This window comes from Falco biarmicus, chromosome 9, assembly GCF_023638135.1.
Source record: "Falco biarmicus isolate bFalBia1 chromosome 9, bFalBia1.pri, whole genome shotgun sequence".
Classification (NCBI taxonomy): domain Eukaryota; kingdom Metazoa; phylum Chordata; class Aves; order Falconiformes; family Falconidae; genus Falco; species Falco biarmicus.
This window is the reverse complement of record NC_079296.1, coordinates 47,987,901-48,010,411: the sequence shown is the minus strand read 5'-3', so window position 1 is coordinate 48,010,411 and position 22,511 is coordinate 47,987,901. Positions and strand designations below refer to the sequence as shown.

The 22,511-nt window shown below is 36.4% G+C and overlaps 1 protein-coding gene across 26 annotated transcripts in view; it reads right to left on the bottom strand.

Moving 5' to 3' along the window:
• Positions 1-22,511, bottom strand: part of KCNMA1 (potassium calcium-activated channel subfamily M alpha 1) — a 505,618-nt gene that overhangs the window by 123,075 nt on the left and 360,032 nt on the right. For all 26 annotated transcript variants that reach the window (XM_056351515.1, XM_056351517.1, XM_056351514.1 and 23 more), the window contains 2 exons: positions 12,708-12,817; positions 3,220-3,288 (listed from right to left, as the gene is read on the bottom strand). In XM_056351515.1, coding sequence (XP_056207490.1) covers positions 3,220-3,288; positions 12,708-12,817 — 179 coding nt within the window. The remainder of the gene's footprint in view (positions 1-3,219; positions 3,289-12,707; positions 12,818-22,511) is intronic.

Sequence of the window (22,511 nt, the reverse complement as noted above, 5' to 3'; positions counted from 1 at the left end):
AGCAGGAAGCTCAGCTGCTGCTAACTTGTACGTTAATATCAGCTTGGAAGGAGTTGCGATGATTTATAATTACTATTGATCTCAAATTCCCTACAGCAGAGTTAACAGAATGTGGCTGTAAATCAGAAAGCTTTAGAAAACCACCATCTAGGAGACTGCCGGGGGCCGGGGGGGGGAAAGCGCATAGGTAAATGAGCATTTATGCCATTCTGCATGCAATGAAGTCATTAACAAAGTCAATGAGAATTCTGTCTTTGACTTAAAATGGTACTGGGATTTATCCTGAACACTGAGGTGAAGATTTAAAGAAGGGATTAGGAACTCTAGAATGCCCTCACATTACCCCTTCAGAGAGCTGTGCAAACTTTGTAATTTACTTTGCACTGCTTCAGCTCTGAGTGCAAAGGGAGCAGGCATACGGAACTAAGCTTAAAAAGAATCTCCCTCCCTGTGTAAGTAAAATATCAGCTATAGAATTTACTTATGTATTATGACTAGCAACAAAAGTTAAACTGGCGGGTGTAAGATCATCTCATCCCTTAGGCAGAAAGAATGCTTTGAAAATTTCTTCTGCTCCTGAAAATACTGGTCTCAGACCCACCTCAGCTATGGCAGGAAATACTAGCTCTTAATAAAAGGATGCCACCTGGATAATATTCTAATTTTTTATTTCCATTTATCATTGTTGCTCTAAATTGTGAACTATGTAAAACCTGCCAAGTTTTACAAAATATGTATCTAAACTATAATCATAAAATCAATCAGCACATATCTACTGTTGGTTACTCTCATAAAGAGTGAAAGCTCATAGGGTACCATAATCAGTTCCCTCTTCACCTTTATTAAGAATTACCAATGAAGAAAAAAAATATATGAATTCACTTAAAATATTTCCAAAGTCAACATCAACAACTGGCAAATGACAAATCTATCTTATTCAAAGACAGCTTGCACTTGTAAACCATGTTATTCTATTTTCTAGCTTCATTCCTCATCTTTTCATTTAGTAAGATGCAAGGAAATGTAAGTATACCTAAGAAGTGAGACACAAGTTTTGTTCCATTACTTTTCTGGTTAGATTAAAAGGCTCCAGCTCAGAAAACCACAAATATGCATGTAGCATATTTGGGTTGAAGAGCACAGGAACAAGTAGAACAGAAAAAGATACTCTGCAAGTAGCTCTGTGATTCACTGAACAGTGACTATAAAAGTATCACTGGTTAATAAAGTCAGCAGATATTAGGGTGAATCAGGCTTATAAGAAAATGTGAATACCTAGCTTACATGCTCTCCTTTTACATGTATATTCACAAAATGCTGCTGTGAACATCCCTTTGTTCGTATTGATTTCTGCAATTTTTAGGCTCTTTTTTACTACGAAATTAATTAATTGTGAACTGTTACCTGCGTGGCTTTAAGTAAGAAGAAATATATGATTGTATCACATTGTGTTACTTTTTGTGGGATCCTCTGCATCACCTTGTGATTAAGAACTCAATCCAACTCCCACTGAAGTTAGTGCAAAGAATGACATGGAAGCCATGAATTATCTGTTATTACTGAAAAAGACTGTAATATTAACACCTGCATAAGTAAATGACAAGTGAAGTAATTACAGTCTAAAGTTGGGCAATAATTCTTAGGAGAACCAACAGAAACCAAATATTTTCTAATATTGGAAATACAAAATCTGGTAAATAGTTCCACTGCTGTTACTATCATATTTTTATTTTCCCTAGGAAGAAATTAAACTGTTTAGAGAAAAAAATAATATAAAAAAATCATTCACGTTACACTAGCCAGTGCGGAATGAGATCATTCAATGGAAAAGTATTTTAAGAGCGCATGGGAGCTGAAAACACTAAAAAAAATCTGAAATCTGGTATTTCCAAAAAAACCCCACAGAAACAAAAAAGGATGTCTTAATCAGCATCATGTTGAAAAAAATAATATCCAATAGCACATACACCACTTCACATATCACTTTATAACATAGAAAAAGAAAACAAGCAAAACATACTACAGGGCATGGAAATACTCTTCTAAACAGTTGTAACGTGGCATTTTCCATGTTAAATGCCCCACATAGGTTTCACAGATATTTTGAATATAGAAAAATGACAGCATTTAATAATAACCATTAAAATAAACTTTTGAAACCTCAGAAATTGTGGCACGAGCTCAAATGACAGAATTGAGTCTCTTCCAAGGAGACACAATTGCTGTCAACATTTTAGGTCGTTAGTGGTCAATTATAAGGTAAATTAATATGCAGCATTCCAGATTTACTACAGTAGTACAGAATGTAATTTTCAACAGAGGAATATAAACTTCAGCTCATAGTCAGTACTGTCATATTTTTATTATATGTCCCTCCACATGTGGCAGAGCACATTTATATAATTTCTGTGATACAAAAATGAATGTTGTGTAAAGCACTGATGGACAAGTTGATAGAATATTGACTCCAATATTGACTCAAATTTTATGAATTTTTGTACCAAAAAACCTCACAAGAAATATTTCTTTTCCTGTCTGTGAATCTGAACTAATAATAATGACTTCTTTTCTTTTTGGTTGAAGAAAGGAGTCAGCCATCTCGTAATTTGAAAGCTAAATTAATCTTTTCCAGTTTCATGATGCTATTCACATGCGCAAGTTTTGTCAGAACAGATACCATAAAAATACTATGTTTAGCCTATATTTCTGTTTATCCTGTATCCTATCTAAACTGGTTCTTCCAAACTTATTTAAATGAAATTATTGTTTTGAGAATACACATAGCCACAACGAGTTTTGATATCGCATCTGTTTTCCACTTCTCCATTGTCAGTAAAATAAGTTGGACCACCAGTTAAAATTGCTTGACTATAAACAAAAACATCCTACGTTTCTGTTTAAATAAAAAGGAATTGCGCTTCTGGAAATGGGACATATGTATCCCTATGTGTCGTGTCCCGTCCCCCGCCCCCCCCCCCGCTTCTACTAAATGTTCTGACTTGAATTAATTACAGAGAAGAATAGGGCAGAAAGAAAAGTCTTTCAGCGTTATGTGAAATGGTGTAATACAATGGCATGCTAATTATACTCTGAAATATTTCAAAAGTGTAAGAATAGCTATGTTCATTCTGGAGAAAAAAAAAAAAAAAAAAAAAAAAAGCAGGCAAAATTCTTGACAGTGCATTCCAGAACTTCAAAATTCATAGGCATCGGACATACCTGCTTTCTCGTTTTTCCGACTTGTATTCTATGGCTATCATTAAGAGCTTTAGTTTCGCAAACACCAGTCTGTAGGAAAAGAAGAGGCCAAGAGTCAGTCCTTATCCGCAACCAACGTCACGTATGTGGAGATGGCTGAAGTTTGAGACCTTACACTAAGATCTCTTCCCATTGTGTTTAAGTTAGGTATACACAAAACATATATTAAAGTGCTTCTATTTTGAAGATAATGAACACATTTTCCTAAAAATATAAGCTCACAAGCTGAGAAGAGGAACACAAAACCAAAACACATCATATTATTAACTCTACCTGAGCAACAATAACAAAGGTCATGATATACAACATAAAACTGCATTTGGCTATAGTTGTGGATGTCTTGAGAAAATTTTTCACATCTTTGCTGGAATTCAACCATATGTTGACTGCAGTGTGCATTCCTTAGAAAATATGTAAATACTGAAACTAAACTGAAAGTACACTATTAATAAGTCAGTATTTGCCAACTACTGTCACAGAGGAACAGCGCAACTGGAAGTAATTTCTGACAAATATATAGGAAGCAAAATCTGATCCTGCAATACACATTTTTTTCAGTTGTAAAATTTTGTGCAAGTGGCTGTTTATTAAAACATCTCAAGGGTGATATTCATAGACTGCAAAACTGAGTTAGCATGGCACCATTTGCTTCAAGCTAATAGGCTCTATGAAAATAAATGAAGAAACTACCTTTTTTAAAAAAATAACTAGAAACCATTTTCTAGTTTTTTCATGCAAAGGCAATGTTACTTGCTTCCTACTCTACAAATCTGTCACAAATTATTCTAGGCCTCACCTTTCAATTAGATGGCTGCCATCTTCTACATCATACACTAAATTTTCTAGTGCTCACTGCTTCTCTACAACCTTCCTTACTTTAGTGTTGTTCATTTTTTTGCATATATTTCAATACTATTTATTTTCTTTAAGCAAATAAGGTGATATTCTGCATACATTGCACCTGTCACATACTTAGCAGAAAATAAGGAATTGGCTGCTGAACTGATATTCCATTTCTATAATAAGTTTCAGATAGCACTGTGAACAGTAAATTACTGCTATTTCTTCAGGATTGGAGAATAAGTAGAGATAAGCATGGATGTAGGGGTTCTGACAATGCTGAGGCGATGTGCTGCAGATCACAGAAGGGTATATATATGATACAATTTACTTTGCACTGCTTAAGTTTGGCGATGTAAAACTCAAGTGTACTTCTTCAAAAATTTTCCTTTTAAAGGATTGCAAAAGTGCCCCTTTAATGTCCTTGTCTGGGGAGGCAGGTGATGTCTCAGTACTGGGAAGCAATACAAAATGACAAGTAGGGGCAAGATTCATTGGACTTTTCTTTTTCAGAACCAATTAAGTCTGCTCCTACCTCCAGAACTCCAGCCAATGTCAGAAATGGGCAGACAAAATCCCAATAGCTACTGAATTCTCAGTTAGCCCATCACCTCCCACAATGTTAACAGGTAAATGAAGCCTGACTATCAGCATCAAAACAAGTTAAATTAGAAAAAAAAAAAATATCACTTCTCAAACATTTTAAAACTAGGGTACCCTATACATTCTATTAAGACTATTACACTTCTGTTTTAAAAACAATTATATGAAATACAACTTTATGAGCCATGAATGTCAAAAGTTCTAAACCTATTCTTTCATGCTGACCGCCTACATTCCTTTAGGAAACAAACTTAAATTCTCTTCCTTGCTTTCTGCTTTGTGCAGTATTTGATAATCTATCTCCATACATATATATTCATTAAAAAAAACCCCAAACCAAAACAGCCCCACCACCAAAACCCGAGAAAGTCAACATAAAGAGGTAAGCATAATGCTATCCTAATATTAGGCATTATTTTGTCATTCCTATCTATAGATTTACTAAAAATATTTAAGTGGTCAAATAAATAGGTTTACATGCACTTGGTCATCCCATTAAACATTCGGATTAGCAAGTCTCACTATTTAACTGTATTTTGCAAATGTATCTTGATAAGATTATAATGAGAAAGATCTTATACCTGCTCCCCCCACCCCCCACCCCCCCGGATACATAAAGAACCTTGTAATAAGAAGTTAGAACACTATTTATCTCAAATTATTATGTAGAAGTCCACAAGAATTGTCAATGACAGTACATGAGGCATTAATTTCTATTTTATTTTCAACTGCCAGCATCATCTCTTAACTACTGATGAAAACAGATGGTCAAGAACAAAGGCTCTCAACAATCTGACTATTTCTATCTACACAGAGGGAAATAAATTCTTTTTGACATTAAATCTTTCTTTTTTTACTGGTAAGACTATCATTGGCATAAATTAAACATAGATAACTGCTGTATTATTTGCATGTGAAAGTACTAGAATATGTAGAATATAAAGAAATTATCATACGCCTTTCTGAGCAGCAAAACACAAAGATAAAACCCTGATTAGTTCTTAATTATTTCTTTTTGTACAAAACATTATAAAAAGGATTTAAATTAGAAATTAAATGGGAAGTTTTTGCTTTTCAAGAAAGTTTTTTGATTGAAATCTTGCACATCATAAATCTTTTTTTTTTTTCCCCTCAAACTCAGTTCTAACATTTTTTGTTGAACTACTTTTGACAAAGGAATAGGTACTGTCCTCAGGAGAGAAAAAGTATTTTCAACTAATTCTATACCTTCGTTCAACTGTAGTTAGCAAAAGTATTTTGATACAGAATAAATCACATTGCTATGCACCTAAGGAAAAATACAGGGGAAAATAGAATTCCTGATTAAAAAAAAATAAAAAAATCTTATAGCATCATCTTAAGCTGAGAGAATAATTTACAATATCAGAATTCTTTCCTAAATATATTATTTTTGTCTTCTTTTCAAATGATTTTTTTATGCACATTGGCAAGTAGTGCTTCCTTTGCTGCTTGATAGTATGCTGTGTTCCTTAGGAGTTGGAAGGATGAGAATATCAGGTACTTTACTCTCACTGAGAAGCAGTATTTAAAACCAGTGCAGTCAATGAGCTTTGTATGTTTTGGAATAGAAATTATCATTATTCATATATTTACTTATGTAAATATTTATTTATATATGCTATATGTTCACATACAAAGAAACTATATATGTACAAACATATATTAAAATGATAAATATATACACACATACATGTATATCATAACTCAAATATCTCTTTTAAAGGTTTGTTAGTGTCAGGCTCATCTTACCTGCAATCACAGGAAACTAGCAAAAGTGATTCTTCCAGATGTTTAATACTTATGTATTGCTTAGGCAAAAAAATTGCAACAAAAAAAGGAAATACTCCAATACTAGAATTTCACAGAACCATTACAAAAAATAAAAGGAATCACTGATGTAAGTGGTTATCTGACCAAGTGTACAATGCATAGCAAGAGTTTTCGGTGTCTTATGAAATATGGAGATTTATTTTATAGGTGTCTTACTAGATCATTACATACACTTCTACTTTTGCATTAGAACTGCTGGGTCTTACGTATGCTACAAAAGAGCGGATGACAACAGAAGTTAGAGGAGGAATCAGAAATTAGAGGTGCTAAGAAACAAAGCCACTGGCTGAAATCTATCACATATATAACACAGAAGGCACTGGTGTTGCTGCTACCAGTACAGGAATGTTTGCTCAAAAATTAAGAGTACTTAACTACTATGACATTTATTTCCACTTATAATAGTGCTTATCTTATGTGACTATTGACTTATTATTTTCACCTGAGAAAGACAGCAAAAAGTCTGAGCATTCTGCAAAAGGAGAAGAAACCCTAACAGGCCAGCTTGGAAATAAAGAATAAGAAAATACGGGTGTACCACGTGTATCTGTAATCACGCAGTTTCTAGATCTGTGATTGCTAGGTATTTTACTTTGGCGTGGAGCATAAAAGTCCATAAAATTCATGAAATCATTAACTTAATGAAAACTGAACAATGCCAGCGAGGAGTTTAGTTTACCAGACAAGATTTGGTTAAGTAGGCAGCTCAGATTAGAATTGTAACTTTAATCTCAGCTGTGAAGAGATAGAGAGATCCTACGTATTCAAGGTATGCTTTCCAGTCTAATCCCACCTGAGCAATAAAATTAAACATCATTAAATTTTGTATTTTGCAAGTTAGGAATCACTGGCTACAAAGCAATACTCATTGCCAGGTTCAGTGCATGCAAAACACTGCTAAAATGTTGCAGAATACTCTTTAATTTCTTTGGTCAGAGTCAGAAACCAATAGATGTATTGGAGAGAGATTTGAAACTGATGAAACTACATACAAAGAGTGCCTAAAGCGCCGGCATGGCAGCCCTTCCGACGTACTTTAGTACTTCAGTAACCGTTTCCCTGCTGCACCTGCATACCATATACAAGTTTTGTTCTCTTTTCTTTCACTTCGTCACATCATGACAAGAGGCTATTTGGCTCTGAGGGCTCATCACGGGAAGTATATGGAAAAGGCTCTTGTCCCCCAGCCTTTAAATTATCTTCTGGTAGAAGGTTACTATAGACTTGCTTCTTGTCTCCAACAGGGTAATGGATGCGGGGGGAAGGGGGGCGGGGAAAGTGGCAGGGAAAGCTTTTAGACGTTTTTAAAACTTCTTTAAACTTTAACTTTTTTTTTTTTTTTTTTAAAACAACCCTTTAACAAACCTTTTAGTAGTAATTTTCTTGAACATCATTCATGTATGGCTATGGACAAGGCCTTTTTTCTTTTCCTTAGGAGATCAAGATCTTATGGGGTCATCCAGAGACCAAAAGAAAAAAACTTGCTATTAAATTCTATGAGATCGAGTTGTAAACAATTAACATGTTAAAATAATATTAAAAAAAAAACTACTGAAGTGGGCCAAGGTTTGCATTCATCAATAAAAAAGTCAAAGCACTCTTTAAAATCTAGCACAGTGGAAAAAGACCTCTGAGGCTGGAGCACTGCTAGGATAATGAGGAATTCACGGCAGCAGGAAAAGTAGACATCCAGAGGGAGCAGAGAATACCAAGCGTACACTTTAATACAAAAGCATATAGAAAACATGGGTGAACCTTGACAAAGATCAGGCTCTTTTCTAGTGGGTTCGTGTGTCATTATATATATAATATAATAGAGTGTGTGTAGAGTGACTTATGTCACTCATGGTAACATGACATATACCACTCAATGACATATATAACTCTATACACAGGTATATACACACAGAAGTGCTTCATACAAATTATTTGTACCAGGTCCAGTCAGTGGCTGCTGACAAGATCAAGAGCAGGTGAGCAAATGAAATTGCTGCCGACGGTAGTGGGTACCACTGCCATTACGCGGATGGCAGTGAGAACAGGAGCTGAATATTTAATAGCTTTTGATTCATGGCCTGTCAGTCTTATGAAGACACTGAATGTAAGAAATGTCAATACAGAACTCTACATTGATTTTTCTCTGTGTTTACCACATCAAATATTGTCTTGCTCTACGAGATGGTTCCTGATTTGAAACGCAATGGAAGTGCTGTGAAGTGTGGAATACATCCTGCTTGCCTATGGAGTTCCATAAATATTTGTCTTTCATTACTTTTACGTACTCTTATTCTGCTAAACAAAACTGTCATTCCACTGTTCTTTCTGGCTCCCATTAAAGCTGATCATGTTCAAAGAAGAACAGTAAGGATACTGTTCATATAAGAGCTCTACTGAAGGTTTTAAGCACAAAAAAACCAAGCTTGATTTATAGAAGTGGGTATTTTTAGCTTTTTTTTTTTAGGTATGGAGAAGAAACATAATTGGTATATATAAACAGTATTGGATAAATAAATGAGAATTTGTACATTTACTAACTCACTACTTATTGCTTGTACCCAGGGTAGCAAAATCCAGGTTATCTAACACCATGGCGTAAGCATAGGTAACAGTAACATACGCCTTCATACTTCAAACATATTAAAGAACTGTGGGAAGACGTATGGCCTCTGTGCTGACCTAGGGACACTTTTCTATCAAAGCAGCATTTTCATACTTGCACAAAGGCTGTTGTCCACTGAGATGACATTAGGGAGCACAGTGGGACCTTACAACATCTGTTTTCATGTGTTGGATCTTGCTGTCTCCCAGGCGTGCCTGAGGGGACTATCTAGCACATCATCATCGCCTGGGTGGCGGCAGTGGAGTGGCCAAGCTTTTCCTGGGGGGACCCAGAGGAGAGAGCCTGAGAGTGCTTGGAGGAAAGTATACAATACAGGAGAAATCTTTGGCAGAATCAGATGGAGTCTGATTGTAATCACAGTCAGAAGACTGAAAGCTTCATCTGCAGTCATGTCAGTCCAAAGGCTGTCTTGTGGCTGGGTCGCTACCTGAGCTGAGCTTAGGTTTGTTGAGTCTAAAATGGGACACATCTGCGGCGTTGAATAAAATCCTGGGTTCAGGGAAAAACCCTTAATTGAGCAGGTATGGCCTGACCCAGCACCACTCCTTCAGAGAGGAAGAAACTGCACTGTTCATATTATGTGTAGCATAAGCCACAGGAGTCCAAAAGTGCCTAAGATTTACCTCGCCCTCTGAGACAAGTCAAGCCTAGTTGAAGAGAAAGATCCAAAGATAGAAGCAAGAACTTGACAGTTACAGGTAGCCCATGCTGTCCTCGCTCTGTGAAATACTGACTTTATTCGGGGTCGCCCTTGGAGTGGGAAGTGCCACTGCTATGAATACATCTGGAAGAGAAATAATCTGTTGTGACGCGGAGAGAGAACGCAGCTAAGTGCTGAGCATCACCAGTCACCTAATTCAGTTCTCTTTCATCAGGACAGTGAAGTTTCTAACTGTGATTAGCCCCCCAAACAGTCTGTTGTAAAAACATACAGAAAACCTTCACGACTACTATAGGAATATAGGCCGTGCAACAATACGCTACGCAAATACAGAGATAATGACATCTCTATAATTTTGCCTTTTATTAAAACATGGCTATAACATTGGATTGAATTAATTACTTCAAAAGTAGAGCCAACAGCAAATGGGCCCACTTTAACATATATTAAGTGGACAACTCTGATATGCTGTTCCCACTGCTAGGTCAATGCATAGACGTGCTAGCCTCACTAGGAAATTTTTTGGATGGAGAATGGTGGGCCTAGAACCTGGGTGAAGGTTAGCCTTGTATTAATAGCTATTAGATGGCCCACTAAAAGACCACACAAGTTGGGGGACAGCTTGGTTAGTTTACTCTTTCAATCAGCATCATCCACACCTGGTTCAGCAACACTGAAGGGCACAGAACAATAGCAACTACATTCAGGTATTGAAGATACCTAGGTGGGAACACGTTCACGCAGTATGCACACATATACTCAGTTATAAATTAAACTTGCAGACTGATACTATTGTCTACTTCCATCTAATTCTTCACCCCGGTGTCGACATCAAAAGGTTGAAATTCTTCAACAATACTGAGCATCCCATCCCCACTGAAAGAGCAGATGTTTCTGCACTCTCTTAACTTATGTTATCCAAACTGTGTGGCAGCCTATTTACAAATAATCACATTCCTAGACTGGCAATCAAGGCCAATAACCTGAGGAAGCAGCACATTTTATTCAGCTTCGAAGTTTTAAAATGTCATTGATGGCACAAATTTTGAAAATCCGAATTACAAAACCTGTTCTCGAAGTCTGTACACTTTGTGGGTAGTTGATCACACTAAGCCTGGCCACCAATTTTATTTCCCCTTCACAAACCAATGCAACGGACATTTTGCTGTCCTTCGGTTCTTCTGCAAATTGAAGAGCCAATTCTTACAGTAATGCAAACACCCATGCACTGAACTCATTAATATGAAACACTACATTTTAATTTTCAATATGCTTTAATTAACCTGAATTTAATAGAGTGATGAAACTGTTGGAAATTTTGATATAAAACTTTTGCTTTAATTTAAACTAGGAAACACAGTTAATTACGCCTCCAGATAACCAAACGCTTGAGGAGAGCTCCAAAGCTTAGACATGGTTCCAAATCTCAACAAACACCCTTTCTTTATTGATCATTTTATCTCAGCTCTACCAGTACAGTTAAAAGAATGTCAGGTTTGTGTCACAGCCAGTCTCAGTCACATGTTTCTAAGAAATGGGATGGAAACTCAGCTATGTTTGACAATGGTTTGGCGTGGAGATTTAATTTTCATGATTGTAGTTAGCATAAACAGCACAAATTACCATTCAATTCTGAACATAATACATATTTCTAGAATGCATTATGAGATTTTCTGTTTCAAGATATCTGGGCAAAGTTTTGTGATTATAGGAATTGTCCCTCAAGAGCCTAGTCACAGTCTGGTTAACAGAGAGAAGGAAGAGATTGTGAGCCCCTTCATTTTACTAGCAAATCAAAGACGGGGCTCTGTCATAGCTACATCCCAGGAAAGGACAGATTATTAAGTTGATAACATTTGTCTAACAGTTCTTTCTCCTTCATTCTTATGCCATAACCCTATGTTTATGCTTTTTTTAAGTCAAAAAAGGTTGGAGAAGTGAAAGGAGTTGAAGCAAAATCATTCTCCTTTACATGAGAGATCTTACTTCTTTATTTCCTCCTCTAAGAAGGGAGTGTGCAGAAGTTTTTCTACGTTACCTAGTTAGACATCAAACTCTCCAGAGTAGGGTCTTTTTCTTTTTAAGCATCTGAACAGTCCCTAGGAAAAGCTGTCCAGCCTTTGTTGTGACCTTTTGGTTGGCACGGCTCTAACCAAGAACAATGCCAAGAGAAGAGGAAATACAACAGTGCTAAACTACTCTGCCTACGTTTGCGGCCACAGTATTTATCACAGAAACCCTGTGCATACAAATCTCTCATTCACAGAATCATTCTAGGACAAATATATGGATTTTCAGTCTCCAGAAATAAAGTTGTAGCATGCCTTATACTACGCTTATATATTATATGCTTCAAAAACTCCTTTCTCATTACAGAAAAGACATGTGTTTTCTGACATATTTCACTTGTTAGAAGTGTTTTGCAACCAGTTCTACAGCGCTCTGGATGCCACACTGCTTATACAACTCCACTACATCTGTTTCAATTAATGATAGTTTCCTTGGAATGGGACATAAGCCAAGATGGTGACACTGACAACCACTATTCAAGGAATGGGAAACGTTAGAAGAAACAATAGGACAGCACAGATGAGTAAATAATTCAGTTTAAATGGATTGCTGATGAATTTGTTCAACACCAAAAACATTTATGCTTTCATTTACAATCACTTAATTCCAAATCTCTTCTGAAAACAAGCATTATAATGTTTTGCATACTTCCATGCAGTGATTGCTTTAAAGTTTATTTTATTGGATCCCATCTGATGTAGCAACTTTAGGCCTGTAGCAGAGCGAAAAGCTCTCCTGCAGAAACCTCAGATTTCACTTGAGAGAAGAAAATACTTATCTACATTAATATGTATTTCTACTTACTCACAAACTGCAGGGAAGGACAAACCCACAAAGGCACTAGACAGATATTCTGTATACATTTCATTTGCAACTCCTTCCAGGTAGTATTTCTGCCATGTATCCTCCTCAATCTGAAACACAGAAACAGAGATGCAGAGTTCTAAGTGAAACCAAAAGCTTTCTCTAAATTTTACAAACAACCATTAAAACACGAACCAGATTTTAACAAATAAGCCACTAGACTGTTACAGCAACTAATATTGCTTATTTTTACAGGACTTCCTGGAATGTCAAATAAATAAATAAATAAATGAGTACATGTAGTCAGTAAATCAAGTATCCTACGTAAAAATAATACACCCAATTCTTGGCGAGCACATTCAGCATGAGGAGAAATAAGGTTGTAGAGAGCTTGAGGAAAAAAGTTTCTCAATTTTCTCTTTCTGAAAATTCTCTAGTGAAATGGTTGCATTATATTGCTATTTGTGTTTCTCTAACCATTATTTTCTCCTTGTTTTGAAGTTGATCGGCAATCAAAACTCATCCTTTAAACTTTTTTTTTTTTTCCCCTTCTCTGCATCTATAACTAACAAGGCAGTATGAGGAACATATACTGAAACAATTTCAACAGTTATCAGTGTGTAGGACAACAACTGGAGAAAACCGTTACTGCTAAATTCAGAAATCTTTTACTGTTGAAGGTATGAAGAAAAACAAGTCAGAGGTGCTACATGACTACCACCAAAAGCTCAATACATTTGCCAAAGCAGAAGTTTCTAGTGATATCTGAGACGCACATGCAATGTCACCTAGCTTCCAGCTGCTACCCTGGGGTCCGTGGATGCCACGTCATATCTATAAAGCTTATCTCTCAGACATTCTATGAGGTCTTCAATTAGTATCAAACACCTATATTAAGGTAACTGGATCAAGCTACTTGGTATCCATCAGTAGGAATAGCACTATACTTCAGAAGAGCAAATACCAAGCCAGCTGAAACGAAATATGGCCTACGCTGAAGTTGTTCGCTGCTGGAATCCCAGTTCTCTATATTGTAATTCATGCCCTCATCCAAAGTTTGAGATTTGACTGTCGTTCCCAGTGCAACCTTCCTAAGCAAACTAGGGAAACCGCCACAAATGTGCAGCCTAAAATACTCAAGGCTTCACATCAAACAGTTTGTTCCCTACTTATTAGGTCGTGTTAAAATAGAACAAAAATGTAAACCACAATGGGACGTTCCTGCATGTAATTATCTCTTTATATTTCTTCACAAATTGTGCTATATAAATTGTGAGAAGAGAGAAATTCATATTTTCAAGAACCGTACACAGCACCAAAACTATATGTATGATAATAAAGTACATAAAAAATTCAGCAAGAAACGTAAATTACATCACACTAGCAAACATACTATGACATTTTTTTATTTTTTTTTTTACATTTTACATTACCACATTTTCATTAACCAGATTCTATCTGACTAGATAGTAAATAGGAAACAAGTAAAAAGAGATTGAGAGATCAGAGACTTTAATTTTCTTACATAAGACATATGATTTTACAGATTATGGAAATACTTATCTTGTAATTTAGTGCATGCCTAAAACTGTACCTTATTCTTCACAAAAAAATAAAGTCTTAGTTCCACTGTTTAGGTAACCCCACTATGATCTTCAGATTAAAGAGCAGAAATTGGGAACAGTATTGAGATGAGACATGAAGGCCAAAAACCGAGCATAATGAGGAAGTATTTTTTTAAAAAAAAAACTATCAGCAGAGATTTGCAAAGCTACCCAAAAGGTTTAAGTACCAAATACCAACTCATCTGAGAAGGACTTGGATGACTATCTCTCTTAAATATTTCACAATTTGTCTAAAAAAAGCTAAAAAGTTTGTGGAGTCCTATTAATTCCCCAAGAGTCTAGAGAAGATTTTTCTTGTTCCTTCTTAGCCATTTTTATTGAGCACTTAATATTTTCTAAAAGCTTTACATTATAGTTATGTATTCTCTATTCTTACTTCAGTTGCAAATCACGAAGCTCACAATACCCCACAAAATAAGAATTCCATAGAAATGCAGCAATGATCATCTTCCCACACTTTTTTTTTTTTTTTTCCTCCTCTTTCCCCCTCTGCTCTTTTGGAGAGCTGTCTTCATCCCTGCTTCCCTGCTCGCAGTTCCAGAAGTCTCTGCCTCTTTCTCTTCTCTACCATATCGTGACCTAACATCACCCACAATATCAACAGAACTGCTTCTCTAGGCTAATGTCCTGTTTATCTTGCTTTCTATTTCCTTCAGCTCCTTCATCCAAATGGCGATATGAGCGTGCCTAACTAAGTGTCCTTCATCTCACTCCCCCATCAGCAGCGTTTCCACCTCTTCTTTCAGACTCCTCTTTTAGGCTCATAATGTGGTTATCTCCTCCACCTGCTTCAACCCAGGCACTTATTCTATGCTTAAACCATATGGACCTCTTGTCTTCCCACTAAACAGGATATTCTGTGAAAAACTGGCTAAATCATGTTAGGAAAAAAATTCACCTTTAAAAGCTTTAAGGGACAGCAAGACCAACTCCACATCAAACCAGCTTTTTATGGATAGCTAGTACCAAAAAAAGTGAAGGATGCCGTACTGTTGTCTATACTAAGCTCAGTGAGCAAAACCAGGATTATATTATCCATTACCATGAAATAAAGCAACAGCCACGTTAAAGAGTTCAGAAAGGGAATTACAGCTGAGCCTCCACGGTCGCAGAAGCACATGTCAGGAGTGCTGTGTCCCAGCGCCATATATAACAGCTACAACTCTGCTAATTGTCTAACTTATCAAGAAGCATTTTCATACCACGTCCACACACAGCTTGTCTTGACATGCTATAATCATAATAATGCTGAGCTTTTCAAACTCTTTCACAACTTTAAAGCACCTCTTCCCTGCAACAGCCTGATCCACGGCTCACTTAAACCACCCGAACCTTCTCTACTGATTCTGACATGCTTAGGAGCAGGAGTTGTATTTTATATGTTTGCATTTTTACCTTACAGCTTGAATATCAAACTGGGATTCACCAATCATTTCCCCATGTTAAACTACACACTCTCTTCAAAAGGACTGGAATTTTTTTAAGAAACCTGTGAAATATAAATTACAATGAATTTATTTCTTTTAAATGTTCTTCTCCTGTTGACAGGCTGCCAAGAAACCAGTTACGTTAGTACTAGAGAAGTACACAACTGCAAGAAGAAATTGCAATATGGAGATGTTCCAAATCATACATTCCCTGACAAGCGGGCTGCAAACAATCAAGAGAAATTTCTTCCACAGAAACTGTTTCACCATTCAGAGACCATGTGGGATGCTAAAAGGGATTTGCATTGTGTTATTCTCCACCACACACAGAGAAGTCATACCATATTTTTTTATAAGATTTTTATTTATGTGAAGCTTGCAAATGTTGCTGATCAGCAACTCTTTATATACAGAAAACAGATAAAGTGCAGGCTTGGTGAAAAATAAGAGTAATGATAGCAAAGACATGTTTGTAACTTATGGTTTATTTTATGGCTTTTTCTTAGATTGACACCACCTGGGGTTGGAAAAAAAAAATACAAATACATTACGTGTTTCTCTTTTCTACTTTCTTCCCTTGCTTTCTTTTCTTTAGGCAGATGGTTTTGATTTGCAGGAAGGAATTGCAGATCAGACCTATACTTAAGCACTCACCCTTAGTCAAGGGCCAAGAAAGGACTGGCAAAAGCCAATCTCATTCACAAACCAGTGATGAAGCTTCATAGATACTGGTCAGCATTAAACAAACCTTCACAATGTGACTGGAATGCTTAAGATATGTTCTGTCAGTATACGATGAAATGTTGATTAATGAATTTAAAGAATTGCTGGTGTTTGGGATGCTATAAAACGTTATTATAATATCATGAAAATAACAGACTAAAGTTGATCTTTGCATTTTATCTCTGCCTGAACCATGACATTTTCCCTGTGATTTCAAAGAAAGAGGTGGTCACCTGCCCAGTATTTTTGGAAAGGCACTGCTTGGTGGTCTGCTAGAAATAAAATTATATTAAGAACCTCCAGTATTCAATGTTTCTTTTCTATTTCCTTGAGTCTTGCAGTTACCCTGGGTTTTAATAAGGAAAGTTCCACAGACAAAAATAATCAGTTTCTCCCATAATCCATTTAAGTAAGGTACTAATCTTGAAATCCTGAAAGTGAAAAAAAAATAAATCTTTAGGACTCATCGTGTTCTTGACTAATTTAAGCCTTTGCGATGACATTTTAAAGTCTGCTGTTGCATTTGACCTCCAAAACTGAATCTCTAAACAAATCTGATTCTTCATCATGTGAGTTTATTTTCCTTTAACATACTTAACCACACCTTGAGTGTCATCCAGTCCATCTCTGGACTTACCCTTACTTATCCACTACTTATCCACACTTATCTATACATTAAGAGAAAGTTGCCAAAAATTAACTGTTAATGTACAGATGAAATAATCTGTCCCATATACACCTATGAAATGGATGTTTCACATGTCATTTGCCTGAAAACAATGGGCACAATAGTTAAATGTTATGTAAACTTTACAGAAGCACAAAGAGCTGAATTTGGGGTGAGTTTGGTTCAAGACACACTGATCAGGGCTACCACAACAGTCACTCATGAAAGTTATTTATCTGGTAAGCAAAATTTATACCTTGATTTTAGCCTACCTGAATATATTACTGTGCTTACAAAGATGAAAACAACCTTGATTTTAACTCAAAAAACAAAGAAAACCTACAGTAGTGTCAATTATACAGTTCTAAAGATAATTTTGTTACTGCAAATAATTTCTGGTCTATCTTACTTCACTTGCTGACAGCAGAATCTGGGTGTTCATATTTTCTACATTAGTACAAACTAATACCGTTGAGACAAAGAAAATAGATTTCATTTCAGTGCAAAGCTTTACCACAGAAAAATTTTCTTGTTGGCTGAACAAACACATTCCAGAAGAAAGCATAAATCTATCCTTATTAAATATTGTGGGTTCCAGGAAGCCAAATGGACTAGTTGAGTTTTGATACCAGAGAGTGACAGCAGGTTTGATCTCCTGTTCATCGTTATCTCTGTGGCTAACTGCCAGTTTGAGAAGTTCGGAATTCAGATCATAAAAATGGTTTGGGTTGGAAGCAACCCCTTAAAGACCATCTAGTTCCACCCCCCCCGACACGGGCAGTTTTCACTACACCAGGTTGCTCAAAGCTCCATCTGACCTGGCCTTGAAAACTTCCAGAGATGGGGCATGCCATCCTCAGATAAAACCTTTATTTTTTACTGGAAAATGCTGTCTTGGTAACAAACGTTGCAAATAATTAAGCAGTCAAAGACTGCTTTGGAATGAAGGGGTGTGTCTTTGCTGGCAGAGTAATTAAAGCAGAAGGTAATGCCAGCTGGTACTTAGAACAGAATAAAACACAGCAGAAAAGCTGCAGAGGGACAACACAAGAACCCCAGGAGACACCAAGTACACAGACACAATAGCAGTGAACCGCTTCAGTGCAGGAAAAATAAACATGAAATAATCTTGATATTATTCAGTCCTGCTATCATTTATTCTTTTCCCTTTTGCCTCTTCTCATTTCTTGCATGTTATTTCCATTTTCATTTAGCCTCACGCCTAGGCCTCTATAGATCTTATATAACTTATCTGTGGAATGAAGGCACAATAACTGATCAAAGACAGTTTTACTCCCTCTTTTTAAATTTGGATCTCCTTTACTCATGAAATACTGCACACCAACATATCAGCAAGCAATGACACACGGCACTTCTGCACACTTTCCCTCACAGAAAATGAGCATCTGTCTTTACGAAAGATAAAAATTCCAAGATCCCTGCATGATCCTAAGGAGAAGGCATTGCAGGCCGTTCTGTTATTTTTATCCCTGAAGTTAAATAACTAACATACTTCAAGCTGATGCTGCAGCAACATGAGTAAATGTAACATTCTAGAAAGATAACGAGACAGCACAATTAGTGGTTGATGTAGCAACAAGGAATCAGTCACTATCACACTACAAATGTGATCACACTACAAATGACTAGGAATAAGTACATTGCATTTTCTTTTGACTTTGACACTAAGTCACAGCAAAAAGTTATCTCAGGATGCTGTCAGTGTCAGTACAAACAGTAACAAGTAATTTTTTTTCTTCAGAGACCTGATAAACTCGAGAGGAATTTTTAACAAATAGCAACAAAACTTTAAGTTATTCCAATCACAGCTAGGAAGAAAAGTCAAGAGTTTAGAAGAAGAAAGGTAAACTTAGGTAACTTTTGGGCCTGACACAGAGTGTGCCATACCACCATAGTGACCTGAATCTGCCTCTTCCAAGTCCCCTCTAGTACTGCAAGCGCATGATTACCTTTCCCCGAATATGTTACACCACAATGCTGTCTCCTGGATAGTCATAAAACAAATTACCCAGAGATTCAATAGCCTATATGAAGAATAGCTGAAAAACGACATAACGTATCCCAAGAGAAGGAATCTAATTTTCATCTGTATCTTTTTTTAAGTCATAATGCTCCTCTCCTCCCCTCTATCTGTATATAGATAGAATGTTGTTATTGGGAAATATACTTACATAATACAATCATTTCCTAGTGAGAAATGGTGACAGAGATATGAAAAAACAATGCATATCTTGCAAGCACAACCATTAGTATTGTCAGGAAAAAAACTAAACCTTTAACACACCCAGCCCTCCCCCGCCGGCAGTGTCATTATCAGAGGCTCTGTTGCCCCAACTGATCGATCTTGTTCATAGCATTTGCTTCTCAGTGTAACGATAGAAATAGTCACATGAAACAGATTGAGCGTAACTGAACACGATAACGCTACATAATCTCTTCCGTCAAGATCTAAGTCTCAGTATTAAGAAATAGAACTAATGCTAGAGTTACAGCGTCACTTCGGAACTTCTCTTGCATTTTGCAAGGAAAAACAGGGAGAGGATGGTGGGCATGTTAAGGAACTGACACAACAAAAATTCATTTCTAGCACAACAAAAGCAGGTATTAAAGCCTGCTCCCTAGCATCAAATAGACTCAGCTCATCACCACCAAGGAAAGAGCATAAAAAATTACAAAGCCTTTGAGAATAATTTCAGACATTTGGAGAAAGATCATCCATTTTTTATTTTAGACATGTACTTGCTTTGATAAACAAATCTATCTAATTGAATAACAAAACCCGCACAAAAAGTGCAGCAAATTAATGAGCTAATTCTATTCATTATCTCTCTAGAACAGCCCTTGAATACTTTATTTCTATTAAAGTGATCTTGCTTTATTTGAGCGGCCTAATTTTTTGGTTCAGCATTCTGTTCCATTAATCAGTGTTTTGTCTAAGCTCAAGCAGTCCAGAAATTCTGAGTGGTCTTTCTAAAATTACAAGCTTTGTATCAAAAGATTAAATAAAGGGTTGTGTAAAAAACATGGAAGTTGTTACCTATTTCCTTTCTCAGATACATATAAAATGTTCTCTTCAAAGATGCCCAGAAGGCCACGCAGAGGAATCTTTAAAAAAAGAAAAAAAGCCTAGAAAATAACATCTTCACTGGAGAAATTTTCTTGGGCCCTTGCCAAGTTGTTTTCATCTACTTCTATCTAACAGAGGGACTCCTGCCTCCCTCTAGGCTCAGAACACTTCCAGGGCTTCCTGATGCCCAGTTTTACAATTATCTTCACCACCCCATCGTGGGTATTTTTCTAACAACACAGATGAGAAGAAAAAGAAAGCACACACAAAATATTTTTGATTGGTGGCTGAAGTTGCACATTGAAAACAATGTATTTAAAACATTTCCTCACACTCATCTACAATGCCCTTCCAGTCCACCTAAACTGGAGGAGTTATTATGCTTCTGATATGGATATCAAAATCTGACAGCAAGTAATTGGCTGAAAGAAGTTCATACATTCCTAGCAGAGAGTGAAACTTCTTCGATTTACAGTCTTCTAATTGAATTTCCTTAAGTATTATAAATTACCAACTACCTCTTTATTCAATTCCATTGTCTGCTTAAATCAAAGGTAACAAATATCCTTAGCGATATAAAAATTTTTACAACTTCCCGCAGTTCTTTCTGTATGCAAGAATGTTTTTTTTTAAAAGCAGTATGAAAAGGGTATGTTTTATAAAACATCAAATATGCTAATTAAGATTAGCTCTAATTTTAAATGGCAGATATATGCACTTTTTCATTGTCCCTACTAATGTAGAGTCTTGTAGTAGGTCAAAGCAGAGAGAGTATTCTTGAAATATTATGACAACTAATTCTTCTTTAGATGCTGGCCTTGATGGATTTCAACTCAAAGGCATATGGGCTCTACTATTAATACTTCCAAGTTCACAAAACCGGGCAGTACTTCTATCGAATCGTAATACAAAAGACAGACTGGTGTTGATCTATTCAAATGATTGCCTGAAAAATGCACTGCATGGCAGGCTTCAGCACAAGGCATGCATACTTTTATCCCAAGGACTGATACTATTTTCAACCACAACTGTTTTTAATTCCTCGACTCAGCGATTAAAAATATTACATTCAGGCAGACCTTTTTGAGACAGAAAGCCTTTGGTAACAGGCTACATTAATATTTGGTCTAAATCCTGTGGGGAGAATCAGGTAATCGCTTTATTATGCAGCCCCCTGAAGAACCTCAGAATAAACCGAGAGGTTGCATTTGCTCCCCACCCTCTTTTTAAAGCTCTCCCTCATTTGAAGGAATTCACTGTGCACACCCTACTCTCATACTTTAAAACAGTCCAAGGCTGCTTACGTGGCCAAAATAAATCGCAAACCAGTAGATGTGTTCCATCAGTGTAGGTAAGCACCTACTGATGTAAATCTGACTGATGTAAATCTGTGTGGCTATATCGCATCTCTCCTTCAGCCTTGACTAGAAAGGAATGTGGTGGGAGAAGTGGGCATTGCATACGTGTAGGTGTGAGAAACAGCTGCCAACAGAGCCCACAGAACATTCCTGCTCTCAAAATAACTTAGGAGAGAACTGCAACTGCTCTAGATCATTTTTCATATCTGGAATGAGGTGTACTGTCTTACCAATAGAGCAAAGACAAAACTAATTTGTTTGTGGACTTGTGTTACACTCAAGGACCACATTCCACATTTTATTAATTTATATAACAATACTAACTCAAATTGGTTTGCATGGTTGTATACAGGGACAACACTTGACCACCTCTGCATTTTATTCCATTTACTTACATTTTGTAACGTTTTTCATATGGGTAAACTTCTGGTATACATTTCCTAATCCAAACAATACAGAAATCACAGTACAGTATAGTATTTCCATCTTTTTCTGAGACCATGCAAGTAATAAAGAATCTCAATTCCTTTATTAATACAACGATAACAGCCTGTGCTATAAAAAGACTGGACTATTGAAGCACAGCTTACAGGTGTAAAGTTGGTGGGGTTTTTTTCCTTAACATACAGTTTGTTGTGCAATCTGTCTTTCTTCCTTTAAGTGTTTACAGAACCCTAATGTTTTTGAGCTGATTTCCTTTTTGTTCAGTTTGGTGCCAAAGGGAACATAAGAGATTCCATATGAGATTACATCGCTGAAAGCAAAAGGAAAATATTAGGAACAAATATAATATTTTGAGGTTTCTTAGTTTGTTTTACCTCTAATACTGGGCAGACTGTTTACACAAATCATTTTGCTGTAAAGCAACATATAACGAGTTAAATGTGTGCAATGTCATCATCAATCATGTTCATTT